Source organism: Erpetoichthys calabaricus, chromosome 17 (assembly GCF_900747795.2).
Source record: "Erpetoichthys calabaricus chromosome 17, fErpCal1.3, whole genome shotgun sequence".
NCBI classification, from domain to species: Eukaryota; Metazoa; Chordata; class Cladistia; order Polypteriformes; family Polypteridae; genus Erpetoichthys; species Erpetoichthys calabaricus.
In genome coordinates this window covers 19,357,191-19,372,626 of record NC_041410.2, presented here as the reverse complement: position 1 = coordinate 19,372,626, position 15,436 = coordinate 19,357,191, and the positions used below count along the sequence as shown (strand labels likewise).

Genomic DNA, 15,436 nt, shown 5'->3' with positions numbered 1-15,436 from the left:
CTTTCATGTAGTATCAGTACATGGTGGTTATCTGCATTTTTGTCTGGAATATAAAAATAAAAAAATACTGTATTATGGCCTGACAAATAAAATTTTTTTTTTCTCAACTTCCTCATTTTCATTAATAACCTGGTGAATTACTGAAAGAAGTTAAGCACTTCATAATATGGTGTTTACTACCACTGGAAGGAAGATATTGCTTTTAACTTTAAATTACAAAGAAAGTACCATTCTTTCTGCACTTCTCAGTTGGTCTGATGAAAGCTGCTATCTCATTTGTTCTTAGAATGCATCAATGCCAAGCATGCTATTCACAACAACAGCATAGTGCATATGTTTATAACAACATTTTATGAAAACTTCACCTTAAATAAAGTAAATAGAATTAAAAGATACTGATCATTAGTCAGATTATTTTATCTTGTCCCCTTCAGTATGTCAACAAACAACAATAGTCTTTTGTATCAGTTTCCTGAAATTAAATCATAATCGTAAAAATACATTATAATAAACATAATATTCCCTAACCTCAGAAGGACTGAGCCCTGGCTTGACTGGTTTTAATTTAGTTCATGTAAACACTACAACACACTTGTCATTTGTTACCTGGGTTGCTTCATCAAGGTTTACTTTTAGTTTTCTCATCTCCATGTCATGTTGCTCCTTCAAACGATCTATTTCCTTGTCATGGCAGGATACTTCTTCTTTCAATGCCCCTTTTAGAGCTGTTAATTCACGTTCTCGTTTTCTCAGCATCTCTTCTTGTTCCTCTTTTACAAAAACGACATCCTCTAACTCTTGCTTCATTTGCAGTAGACTCTAAAAAATACAATTTTAACATATATACAGTACATGGTTAAATACCCACTATTAGACACACTATCACAGAATGTGTGTATATTGTACTGTATATAAGGAAGAGTTAAAAATAAATTGAAGCTTAAAATTGTAAAGATGACAGGGGATAGTTTGCTAGTGGCAGAAATATTGAGACCGAGACTTCTTTACTGAAAGATGTTTAACGCATCTGCCATGAAAAAAACAATGAACTTCACTCTGAGGAACACATGAATTGCATACAGATGAATAAAGAAAACAATGAATTCCTGTTAACAGATCAGCAACAGGAAAACAGACCAAGCATCTGCATTTTGGTTGCTACTCGGCAATAAATCTATAGATTTATGTTCAATATTTTTCCATATATTCAATGACCTTGAAGAGCTCATGCACAGAGATATTACTGGTCATCTCAATGCTCATCTGTTAACAACCTCTCAATAAATCATTTTTGTTATCTGACTTCTAAATCGCATCATATGTCTGATTTATAACAATATACCAACGTCTGCTTCATAAACAAGTCTTCATTGATCCACCATCTTTCAGGAACAATGTTCATTTGGACAGTTGTCAAAAAAGCTATGCTAAATGTGACCCATGTACAAATCCAGACAAAAACACATAGTTGGGTTGTTAGTCAAAGAACCTTGGAGATCTGGGGACTAACTAACATGTAACGTTCAATGAACGAGTAGAGATGAATTCAACACTAGTTTTCAATAATCTAGTTGTTACAATTTTCCAAAGGCAATTAAACTGAATGTCAGTTCTTCCTGAATGATTTGTCCATAGCCTATGGGGAGACCCAGTATTCTGCATTAAAAAAGGCATGGCGGGCAGCTAGTGTATAGCTAAGACCTTTAAACATAAAATACATACCAACTGATTGTAATTTAGATAGACACTTGCATACATTTTAAAATATCATAATAGTCAAGATGTTAAGTAGGCAAAAACATAATATTACACAGCCAATATGTCATTTTCTAACCCACTCAGTCCTGAAGAAAGTTGCAGGGGTTAATAAAGACGACTTATAAAAAGATAATAAGATAGTATAAGAAGTGTGCTTAAACATTAAAGAAACTAACGGTCAAATTGGCCAAATCTGATGGCTAAGCAATGCTAAGCAGGACTCGTGATAATGAATGAAAATCCACAGACCTGTCAGACATTAACCATGACGATACACTCCCTGGAAGGTGAGGCTTCCCTTACAAACAGCAAGCGGCTAGAAAAGTCTTTGGTATATTTTTTCAGTGATTTTTCAGTTACAGCAATTATAAAATTTATAGATCCATCCATCCATCCATTATCCAACACAGGGTCACGGGGGTCTGCTGGAGCCAATCCCAGCAAACACAGGGCGCAAGGCAGGAAACAAACCCCGGGCAGGGCGCCAGCCCACCACAGAATTTATAGATCCCAATGTTAATACTGATGGGCACTAAATCACAATGCACTAACAGCAATATTCCATAAATCATTTGCACCATAGATAGACCAGCTTGGGAAACTGCAAAAGTTAAACAAAGTTGTCATCATGCATGTTGCCACTACACATAAACACATTGAGAACATGCAAAGAGCTCAAAGGCTGTGCCTTGACCCATGTCTCTGCAGGTTTTTGACAGCAGCACTAACAAATGTTTCACCCACATCATAATATACGTAAGAGAAAACAACATGAAAACTTTCTTTCAAAATTGCAAATAACGCTCAATCCTTCCTGCACCCTCAAAGCCCATAACATTAGAAAAATTACATTTTATAACTCCCTGAAACATGTTTTGACTTTAAACAGCAATCTGCAGAAGACTAGACAAAGCCAACTATTACAAGGAAACTTCACCTTCATAAGAACCTGTTTTTCTTCACTGTCAGATCTGGCTTGTTTTGAAGCATCCAGCTCATCATGCATTTCTGACAGCTGATCCTGAAGGTCTCGAACTTCTGTCTGGCACTGCTCTCTTTCCATCTTCACCTGGAACAGTCTAAATAAAATGCAGTCACAGTACTTGCATATTTTAAAAAAATTACAGGGTATATCTTAATATTATTAAATTATTCATCATAGATGTTTGTTTAAAATATTTTAAACAATAGGCAATGAGAAGCAAAGCGGTACAATCACAGATTTGTTCAGGTTAACTAAAGTGGCAGCTGTAAGGAATGTGGGCACAGTATGTGCATGGTTGTGCCCTGTGATGGGCTGGTGCTCCATCAAAGGATTGCTCCTGCTTTGTGCCAAATTCTTCTGGGTTCCTCCCCACTCACAACTCCAACACTGGATTCAGCAGCAGTAAATTAATTAATGATAATGGGATATGTTTAGTCAAAGTATCATAAAAAAAAAAATCAAACAAAATATTTAATGATAACAGTTGATCAGTTCTTATTCTTAAATAAATTTGTTAGTAGTTAGTTTGACTAAGGGCAGAAAATAAGCTTTATATTCCCCTTGTGTTTCAGCTGTTTAAAATAATAATGGTAATCAAGTTATACAACTTTAGGAACAATTTTCATATAAATGGTGTTGTGCAACCATCAGTATAACCAAAGAGTAATGAGGAACAGGAAATGGCAAGCAATGAACAAAAGCGCCCTATAATGTTTTAGGAATTCTTGTAAAATCACTGTTTTATTTAATCTTGTTATTTTCAAAATACTGTTATTCTAGAATTCATTTCATTAGGCAAGCATGCAAAATAAAAGATAGGAAATCTTTTAAATATTAAAGTAATCTGATGCATATTGTGCTGATGGATATTGTATTTTTAATTGTCTATTCTCTGTTAGGTGCTCTTAATTTTAATTGGTTAGGATTAACCCTGCAAAAGGGGAATATAAATATAAAACTCAGAGAGGCCAAATATGTAAAACTTTATACTCTCTCTAAGCCAATGGCAATATACAGTCATATGAAAAAGTTTGGGAACCTCTCTCAGCCTGAATTCATTTAGTTTTGCAAAGTTTCACTTAGACCAACTGTTCTGCTTGCTTGCTGGATATATAAACTATTTTTTTAACATGGGACTTGCTCTTTATTGGTTTGAGTACTGACCTGACTGGCACAAATGCTGTCTGAACTTGTTGACACCAGTTTATCTTTGGTAGAACTAGCGTTAGCTGGGTTAAGATACTTAAACATTTATTTTCATTATAAAGTGTCATGTTTCATACACTGGCATTCAAAACCTGGTAGGTTGCACAGAAGACATAAAAAACACTTCTAATGAAAAATGAAATCATCACACCGTTCTACTTTTTCACATGTTTGACTTCAACCAACAACAATGCAGCCTATAAAAAACAATTCCACAAAATGCTTCATAAAAACAATAATGAAATCCTGGAGCTGCACTGGGGTAGTAATTGTCCCAGTTTAACATTGTGACCCTTGGCAAAATACTGGTGCTGAAGTTTGTCCCAGTCAGATAATACATTTAATTTTGTCCCAGCATCATATAATTTTGGGCAGAGGAAAGTCTAAGAATTACAAGAACAGAGTGCACATTACTCTTGCCTGGAGACCCTAGGACTCAAATATATTTGATAAAATGCATAACACTCTGCTAACACAGAGTACTGAAGTCAAGGCAGGTTAAGGAAGTGTTTTCTTGCAATCAATGCCAAGAAGAAACTGTTTTCATCATTACAAACTTTGGCAACATCTCACTACTTACTCCTCCACAGTTGTCCGCAAGTCCTTCTCTGTTTTGGCTAGCTGTTCTCGGAGGCGGTTGCTTTCCTCTAGACTCTCCTCTAAACTCTTTTGTAAATCAGTCTTGTTTGCCTTTTCTCGCTTCTTTGCTTCTAAAGTGGTCTGGTGATTCTAAATGATAACACAAGAGTGTTACGTGTGTGGACGCCTCAGGCATTCATTACTTCATGGTATAATAGAAAGCTGCTAAAGAGCAAATTTCATTTTTTTCCATTTAACATTTTATTCAAAGACTGATTAGAATAGAAACAGTTTTAAAAGATAAATTACAAACAGACATTTCAGAGCTCCCCTACCTTAGCTTCTTGTTCCAGTTTTTTTTCTCAATTCTACCACAGTCTTCTCAAGCTCACTCTTCTGCTCCTGCAGTGCCTTCAACTCTGATGGGGACTCTAAAGTCTGTCAATAAAAAGTAACAAACTATGACCTTTACATAAAGTGGACATTAATACTGCTTCTTGTAAATCATCTGGAAGGTTAATGGTCAGTGGCACAAATTATGCTTTTCACAATGTCTCCATTCTTAACTCTATTTACAAAGTTATAATTTTGTTTTTTTTCCTTTAATTATAAACTTAACTAACTAGTCTTACAACAGATCTGTTCTGTTGAAGCCACGGCTTTCTCACTGTTCCATATCTAACAGGGTATAACAAAATGCTGCCTGGTTTAGCTCGGCACAAAATGCTGGCTACAGATAGATATGGGCCGAGGACAGAGATCTTGATTATGACTTATAATGATATAGAGTATAAAGGTGTTTCTAGCAAATATTTCCTGTTGAATGCACAGACACATTTAAATCCTTCATGTTATTAGTTGTATAACTTACATTTTAATTTAAATACTGTACAACCCAATACTACATAACAATTATGAGCAATGATACAGATTTAGTGCCAGACCAATGGTCATCTTGAACTGTTCTCTTTGATTGAGGAGCTTCTCTTTATAGATGCCTCCTTATCTATTCTCTAACTTGATCAGACTACTCTACTGATTTAGCAATCTGTACCAAAACTGAATAAATTGGTAAAAAAAAAAAATCAGTGTTTTCCCTAGTCACTTACAACTTGCACTATCAGCTCCATCATATATTTTGTGCTTGATTATAAAAACACTCCACTACTTTATTAAATTAATTTCAACCCAATTAAAAATAAGAATGCTTCTTTACTTTGTTGTCAGTCTGCATGCTTCCAGCAGCTCTGGATTTTAAGGTCTGGATTTTCTCAAAAACCAAGTTCACTTTCTTCTTGGTAGCATCATCATTATCATTACTCCTAAAATGAAAGGTAATAATTAATATCCTCTAAATGTATTGTTCATGTTTAAGGCTTCAAGTGGTAGTCTTCACAGGAATGAGAAAAAAAAATAATGCATCATTCAAAACCTCAAACTTACAATTCATCATGTGTACCTCACAGCTCCCACTCAGTGACGAGTCCAACAGCTGCTAGTTTTATTAGTCAACTTTCAGGCTCAAGTATCTCATCGATTTTCACTTCATTAAGTTATCAAGTGGTATACCATTAAACAAAGAAATATCCGTACTTGTATTTGTGTACAAACAGTCAAACAGAACAATATGTTACATCAAGTAAAAAAAGTCTGTAATTGAAGCACAGTTTTCTTTGAAATAGGCCTCTTTACAACACTTGACTCACAGCATACCTACAAACTATAATTATAATATAATGTAAATTATCTTTCAGACAATATTTGCTGATTGCCATGTTCAGGCAGATCAGAAATATATTTGTGTTTGGATTTAGCATAAGACTATTAGCTGCCAAAAATGCTATTTACTCCAAAAACCACAAGTTAAATAATGACAGAGGGCATAACGCTTTTGCAATTTACCAGACTTCCAGACACCATTTAGTATATCATATTACAGCTTCAAACAAAACACAGGCGCGCTTCGCTGTCACGTCTCCACTCACTTTTGTCATAACAGTAGAACGGCCGGACACGGTTTTCTTTACTGAAACAATATTTTAAATTTACTGCATAACTATCTGTAACATTTTAAAGACACATGTTTAAATATTCATTACTGTAAGTAAAATTTACACACACACAAACACAAAGGTTGTATATTGTGTCCAAAATTAGCACTGCTGCCTCACAGTAAGGAGACCTGGGTTTGCATCCTGGGTCCTCCCTGCATGGAGTTTACATGTTCTCCCCGTGTTTTCCTCCCACAGTCCAAAGACATGCAGGTTAGGTGCATTGGCGATCCTAAATTGTCCCTAGTGTGTGCTTGGCGTGTGTCCTGCAGTGGGCTGGCGCCCTGCCCGGGGTTTGTTTCCTGCCTTGTGCCCTGTGTTGGCTGGGATTGGTTCCAGCAGACCCCCGTGACCCTGTGTTAGGATATAGCGGGTTGGACAATGACTGACTGACAGTAAGCTTAATTTCACCATCAAAAACAAGCAACTACAGCTTTTACTTTGGCACTATAAGGCCACTTTATTTATCCTGCCTAAATATTTATGGCCACCCAGTAGGTGACAGCACCATGTGTGCAAGAAATATTATTTAAAGTACGTAGGGAGGTACAAGAGTATGAACTTAAGCAGGAGACCGGAACAATTTCAAGGAGTACTCCACCCAAGAATTATATTTTTTATACTTTACTTATCCCATGTATCTGTATTATTGTTTAAATATGGTGAAATATACCATCTCCGGAAAATACTCTCATTATAGAAAATGGAACACGCTTAGGCATGAATGAACATTTGAACTGTAGACCCATCTCCCATCACTACATTTATATTAATAGCTGTTAGACACAACCGGAGTACCTTGAAATTCTTTAGCAGCACTCTGTGAAACTAAACAGGTGAATTGACATTTAACATGTCTCCCATTGTATGCTTTTTGTTGATATCATGTGAAGCACAATGTTAACCAATGAATATGCTGTTATTAGGCTAGACTCCTGACCAATAAATGCAGCTGAGAGGTGGGTCTTCCTTTCAAATACTTGGGGGCATCTGAGTACAATCTATTTGCATTCACAAGAGTGGGTTTCCCAGAAGTTGTTTATTTAACAATATTTTAGTAAAAAAACAGGTGCTTAGTAGTTTCAGCACATGACTGGATGACTTGATGTGGATTATGCGACACAAGAAACGTAAGATGTTTTCATGTACTTTTTGGTATCACTTGCTGTTGTCCAGCATTGGCCCCCATAGATACCTATTATATTAGGAACTTTGTTATCTCCATTATGCATGAAAACATGATTTTAAAAAAGTAACATTTAAAAAAAATGTTATTTTTGGGTGTAATATTCCTTTGAATCTGGCATGATAAATAAATGAGACGTTGAAATATTAAGTGATCAGCTGTATTTCTCCTTAGATACAACTTATTATAAACAGATCATATTTTAGGCATTCTACTTTTCTGGCTCTGCTTATTAGAGTAATCACAGCTTCATTAGAAACATAAAAAACGAATAGCTTTAAAACCCATTCTGCACCAAATGAACACCAAATCATTTCTGTACTCTGTGAAGCCTATTAAAATATTTTGCATATTGATTGTCTCTATTAAAACTCATGTCATGATGCTTTTCTTTGTTCATTTACATAAAAATATTTTAACAGCTTTACAATACGTTTCTCAGGCTGCCAGTTCATTCATCCATTCATTTATTTTCCAACCCGCTGAATCCGAACACAGGGTCACGGGGGTCTGCTGGAGCCAATCCCAACCAACACAGGGCGCAAGACAGGAACAAATCCCCGGGCAGGGTGCCAGCCCACCGCAGGGCACACACACATACACACACACCAAGCATACACACTAGGGACAATTTAGGATCACCAATGCACCTAACCTGCATGTCTTTGGACTGTGGGAGGAAACTGGAGCGCCCGGAGGAAACCCACGCAGACACGGTGAGAACATGCAAACTCCACGCAGGGAGGACCCGGGAAGTGAACCCAGGTCTCCTAACTGCGAGCTACCACTGCGCCACCATGCCGCCCCCAGTTAATTCAAGATACACTTAATGCCTATTGCCCTGTGCAAGGGTTAAGTCAGCTAAACAGCTACTGGTTAGAATATCTACACCAAGCTAATATCCTTTAAAAAATATGCAATAAGGCATCCTGCTCCATAAATACTCTACATAACATCCACACATATCCCCAAAAGTTTCAGTTTTTAATAATAATTCCAAAATATCCATATTCACTCATGATCGCCTAGTAAATCATACTGAAGCAAATGTTTATTCTTATTTTTACTTTCATACTAACCCATCTTTAAGGTAATTAAATAGGATCTGTTTTGCAGTCTCCTCATTTGTCTGCTGTGCGAGGTCTTGCTGACCTTTTAAAAGATCTGGACATGCCTATGTACATTGGAAAAAAATGAAAATAGAAAATTATCACTAGAACACAATCAAAACAGTATACAATAAACATCTCACATACACAACCACACATCAGATAGTGGACTGTTTCAACACACATCAACATAGTGGGGAATAGATGGATGCAGTCAGTGGCTGTGAGGCCCGGCATTAGCTTGTGTTTATATTTATTTACAAGCTCAAAGTAGTGTATTAAATAACACATTTGTTTCCTTATTTCTACAGCTGGAGCATTGGAATGTAATCTATCCTTGCCAAAGTTATCCTGTAAAAGACTACTGCAGAACACATTCATGCACACATCTACATAAAAAGTGTTAGGCTGCATTCCATTTACCTCGAAAGTCACACCCGAGTTGACCATGTTCTAGTTAAACATTCGGAAAATCAATATGAATGCGTCTAGGCTTGCTCCATCAGAATAAATAGCAGTTGATAACAATGCAACATGTTGTATTTTTGCATATTGAAACACCGTACGACATGTCCACAGATAGAAGTAGGGCAGTACTGTGTGTACGACTGATTTAATGAAACACAAACAGACAAAAGCACTAATAAACAGTATAATACTACAGCTTTCACTAAAGTTTGCTTCATAAATCGCCAGTTTGGATTGATGCCATGATCTGAAGTCAGACAAACTTGGGCTTGACAGACCATTACTGAGTTTCCGAGTTCAAAATCCAACTTAAGTGTGCGTTTCAGTTGAAAAATCCAACTGGTAACTCATAAATTCCAACTTCTCACTTCAAATGGAATGCAGCATTACAGTACATTTTAGCGCGTCCTTCCTCTACTTACCAAACTCCTGTGTCTGAACGTTTCACTACTTATGACTCCTTTCTTTTTCAATTTTACAAATGTGTCTGTTACAAGTTTCAATGGTGATAAAAGGAAATATTTTAATAGCAGTACTTGTTATGATATTTTGTTATCAGAATACAAGATGAATTTAAAAGACTATGCACTAAACAGCAGATGGTCTTCTTTCCTGTTTATCACTTTAGGATAAGGACAGCTTTTCAAAATATTGTGGGGTTTGCGCTAACTTTGAATACACAACAATGTCATCAATTTACTTTGCAAATAATAATAAATGGCAATACCTTCCTGAAAAGCATTTTTGCCATCTTAAAAGACATTTCTAGCCAACAGAGGATGACCTGATCTGCTTCAGCCATTTTCTTTCATATTTATGAAGGGTAAGACAAACCAGCATTTTTACTGTTGCTCATTAAGATAGCAAATAAGAAGAAGATCGTCAAAGTGCAATACAACAGGCTCATCACCTTCACATAATCGTGTATTGCTCACAAACAGATGTTTTGATGTTCATTAAACAAAACAAAATGAAGTAATAGTTTGTACTACTGAAATATTTGGTATTAAACAAAATGTGCCAAAACTGCAGCTGAAGTCACACTGAGGATGCAGCAGTGTAAGAAAGGTTTATGTGGAACAGGTAGTAGAGAGGTAGAATAAGGTTAATACTGTTTTATTCAAGCCAAAGATTCAAAGGGTGTGTGACACTGACACATAGTCCTTGTAAGTACTAAAATGAGCTGTATGTGATAAAACATGAAAACTTCCCCTTTCATGCTGGGGGAAAAAGTTAAGTAAGGTATATACGCTAAAAATACTAAGGGTAGAAAATATTGCTGCCAGGTGCACCTGTCAAACTTTATCTAAAAGTAATTTAATTCATATTACTAACAAAAAAAGTACAAGCATCACTGACAGGCTAATATATTACAAAATAAGGAAACAATTCAAACTATTTACAGAATGCTGTGGTGTGTTTATATTCAAAACAATGCAGTCACATTTTTATTGTATACTTTCAGTTTACCCTGAAAGTAGTGGTGGCTCGGAGGATAGGCATCTGCACTGGCAATCAGAAGGTTGCCGGTTCAAATCCCGTAAATGCCAACAGGGACTCTGCTCTGTTGGGCCCTTGAGCAAGACCCTTAACTTGCAATTGCTGAGTGCTTTGAATAATGAGAAAAGCGCTATATAAATGCAAAGAATTATTATTACTATATAAATGCAAAGAATTATTACCCTCATAATTTAATTTGTAATACATACCTGAACATCCTGCTCTGAAGCTGTAGCCTTGGTCAAGTTCCTGTTAGTAGTAGAAGGTTGTGCAGTGTTTGTGGACAGCACTTTCACTGACCGCACACTCTTTTCTTCAGCTCCCTTAAAGCCATAAGGTAAAGCAGAATTTCTGTTTAAAACACTTCTGCTAACATTGTACGCTGCACTCTTGTCAGCGCCACTTTTATCCTGAAGCTTTCGCATTGGATCTTGGTAGTTTGGTTCTTCTTGGCTTTTAGAAGTTGCAGTGGTGGAAGTGTATTTGGCCATATAGGACAGCCTGTTGGCTCTCACTCCATCAGTAACAGTGTCTGATCTCATGGATGAATTTTGCTGCCGTAACTGGGATGGGCGAAGCAAGTGTTCAGTTGACCTGCCTTGGCTTCTGCTAAACTCATCCAAATATTCAGATTCACCCTGAAGGCCAAAAGGAAATGCACTATCCACACTTCTAGACCTCTTGCGATCTTCTGGATTGATCCTGTTTCTGCGTCCTGACCGACCCCTTCTTTGTGGGCTATCTTTTCCATCAAATTTATCTATTAATTCATCTACTGCTGGGATCGATCCAGTGTCAATGTCACGTCCTGTCCCTGGTAGAAAAGGTATATACCTTCTATTCTCATGCCTATTTACATTTTCAGCACAAAGAGCATCATCTTGATCTTCTAGACCAAATTTGTTGGAAGAGCAGATTGAAGTTGGTGTTGTAGATGAAGCTGAAGATCTTCTTGACCTTGAGGCGTCCAATACTGGTCCACTTGACTCTTGTCTACGCAGAGGAAGAACATCTGGTCTTGTTTTTTTGTGCTCCAAACTGGAATTGGCACTACTCACAACACTAGAAGATCCACTAACAAGTTTTAAAGAGTTACCTGAATTATTAGCAGAATTGTGAAGTTTTATAGGTGGTTCAAATTGGAATACTGACGGTGCAGTAGTAACTGGTCCATTTTTACTTTGTTTAAGGTTTTCAGATTCTACAGAAGGCCTATGGTGAAATTTAAGTGAGGAAGAAGTTTTGGGCAAAGTATCCCACTGCTTGTTTTCCTTGTTTTCTTTATCAGAAGTAACTGAAACTTGTGCAGGAACTGTTGGAAATCCACCCAAGTTTAAAGTATTCTTCTCAGGATCATAGGGCTTTAAAAGTTCAGGGTGTCGTTGGAAATTAAGCAAAGTGGCCGTTTTTCTAGAGGACTGTTTGAACTCTGTACTGCCATTCTGTGAACCACTCAATAGCATATGTTTTTGGGACTTGTATTCCAAATGTGGGACTTCTGAATGTGGCACTTCTCCATTTGTTGTATTTTTCATAGAATCATACTCATTACTTTTACTTGAAAGTGTTCTGTGTACATCTCTAGATGAATCAGAATAGCCATTTTCAGCAGCTGTCTCAAACGTTTGAAATTGCCTGTCTCGGTTATTTAGCACAACATAAGGGTGACCGTCTATTCCCTGCACCCGAATGCTGACTCCATAACTTCCAGGTTTATTGGTTAGTCTTCCGGAATGTTCATATGGCAGGTAATCCTGTCTCAACTGACTGCTGGGATCACCAGCTAACTTATAAGAGTCCATTGTAGAGTCCAGACAAAGCCCACAACTGAAAAGAAACAAAAATCCCATTAGCAGTTGAAACAATGAAACCCTCAACACATTTAAAAATACAAACAGCCTACTGTAAAAATAAAACTATGTTTTTGACTAAAGGACAAACTTTTTCATCACTTTTGCAGATTCTGCCTAGTATAAGCTTCAGCAACCATTTGAACATGCTGTTGCTCCATTTTGAATGTTTCTTGCTGCTGCCTCGCAGTAAGGAGACCTGGGTTCGATTCCCGCGTCCTCCCTGCATGGAGTTTGCATGTTCTCCTCATTTCTGCGTGGGTTTCCACCAGGTGCTCCGGTTTCCTCCTACAGTCCAAAGACATGCAGGTTAGGTGCATTGGCGATCCTAAATTGTCCCTAGTGTGTGTGCTTGGTGTGTGTGTGTATGTGTGTGCCCTGCCCGGGGATTTGTTCCTCTCTTGCGCCCTGTGTTGGCTGGGATTGGCTCCAGCAGACCCCCGTGACCCTGTGTTAGGATATAGCGGGTTGGACAATATATCATGTCAGAAGTTGCACCGTAGCTTCCAATTGACTTCTCTGTCATTTATCACACAGTCACATGTAAAGACGGTGACACCATGTTGAAAAAATGAAACAGCAAGGAATTTTGCTAAACTGTCAGAACATCTGCCTAATGTCAGCAAATAGACTCGGTTTGGTTCAAATTATTTTTATAACTTAATTTGCATTTAGGAGGAATTTACATGTTTTTCCACATTGCATTTGTTCTCACTTGTTTTGAGGCATTTCTCACAAAAACTAATCATTTCACTCCTGATTTTGTAGAGCTGGTTGGGTGACGCAATCCCTTGTGGGTTCTTCATTAGAATTGTTTTAGATTTCTGTCTTTCAACAATGTTAGGGACTATTATGATAATGTCCCTGTATGAAAAGATAAGCAAGCGACAGGCATTTACCAGCTCATTTGTATTTGCATTTTATATCTAACAAATGAACTCTATTTAAAAACAATTTAGAAGTAATTTTTCCATTTTCCATAGCATTTGGTGTTTTGTCCTGAATACTGAAAATTCCTGTGAATTACTCAGAGCGAGCACTCCTTAGAAGGGAGTGGGATTCCGGCAAATGAATGTGGCAGCAGCAACTATATTTCTGACACCACTGTGCACGATGACAGACCTGTCTTACTCAGCTGCAAAATGTAACCAAGAACATCAACTCCTACCTCATTGTGTGGCTGTGTCTGCATTTGCTCATAAACCCAGATACCCCTGCTACAAGAGCAGGTTACTGTGGGAAATGATTTAGAATAATGACTTGAACCTCAAATGCCTTTAAATAGAAATAAAACATATTATTTAGTTTAAACTTGCAGAACAGTGACTTTCTATTTAGGCTATACAGTAACATGCTCATTTGCCACATTTAACCTGTACATTGCAATATTTATACATCTTTGTTCTATCAGTGACAAAAAATAGCTGGGCTGATAGAAATGTCTCTTGCTATTACTGCAGTTAGTTCAGGCTTTCCAGATGGTTCACAAACCAGCCTAACATTTCAAAATCCACTGCCACTCAGAAAAATCAACTTTCTCCAACTGCATGAGTAATTTGCAAGCACTGACATATGTAATATTATATGGTCAGCAAAAGAGGCATTCCTTTATGCAAATTGACTAATTTTGAATTGAAACTTAGCATTGCTTTAAGTATTTTTATTCAGGAAAAAAAAGGGTTGAAAATGAACAAATAGTCTAACTGGCCAGGAAAGAATCAACCCATCAACACCAAGTTAAGCCCATTTCACATTACATGACCTCTAGTCAGATGGGATGTCAAACATGACAACTGGCATTTCTGATCTTGCCATCCGAGGATGTCATTGTACACAACTAGCAAGGTACATCAAATTATGTAACTTTGTGACATTTTCAGAGGATTGAGAGCTCACCCTTTTCTCTGACAACTAATAATGTGTTCTATGACAGAGCCACTGTCTGTGCAAAGAATTTACAGTACAGCAACTTTAACCACAATTTCGGTCCTTTTCTTTCTTTCTGTTGTGGTGGGTAAAACATGCAACATCAGAGTCTCCCTCTGTTTTGTTCAGCTGTAATATTAACAATAATAATAATAATACATTTTATTTATATAGTGCCTTTCCCATGCTCAAGGCACTTAAGGAAAATGTTGGTAACAGGGAGGAACAGCAGCAGCATGTGTGCGCCAGTGTCCCCTCCTCTGTAGAAGGGGGCTACTGAACTTTCCTGAATTATTTGGGTAAACACACAGCTAATCGAGAATAATTGAGTGACATTTTTCAGCAGATAGTGATTCAAAATTTTAACTGCTTGATGGCCTTGGAATAAACTAATTGGCAAACCAAAGTCACTAAAGCCAAATCACTGTTTAAAAATCAGTTTCTTACCAAGAATCCTAACATTACTTTGCTTTGGTTTACACCTCACTACACTACTAAAGTTTGTTTCCCCAAATAAAGAGATCCAAAGATAGGATGTTCGGATAACTATGCTGTCACATTAAATAAGAACTCTGTGATGATGTCTCGTATTGCAATGCTGGCAAATACATGGCTGGCGATAGGCTCCATAATTAAAAACAATATTGAACATAAAAAGAATACACCTGTGTGAAACAAACATTGCATAAATGTTGTTGAGATGATGTCACCAATAATGCTAAAAAAGCCTAATAGTAACCAAAAATGTTACTGTTTATTTTTTTGCCTTTCTTTCTGTAACCGTTGGATTACCAAAAATAGAAAATAACCAAACTAAG

General features: G+C 37.0%; 1 protein-coding gene across 1 annotated transcript in view; it reads right to left on the bottom strand.

The window, feature by feature from the left end:
* The window catches only part of cgnl1 (cingulin-like 1), a 102,655-nt gene that overhangs the window by 63,452 nt on the left and 23,767 nt on the right, over positions 1-15,436 (bottom strand). The window contains 8 exon segments of the mRNA XM_028822808.2: positions 607-819; positions 2,696-2,837; positions 4,530-4,678; positions 4,864-4,890; positions 4,892-4,966; positions 5,745-5,850; positions 8,845-8,939; positions 11,052-12,669. Of these exon segments, the coding sequence (XP_028678641.2) occupies positions 607-819; positions 2,696-2,837; positions 4,530-4,678; positions 4,864-4,890; positions 4,892-4,966; positions 5,745-5,850; positions 8,845-8,939; positions 11,052-12,644 (2,400 nt within the window). The 5' untranslated portion in view covers positions 12,645-12,669.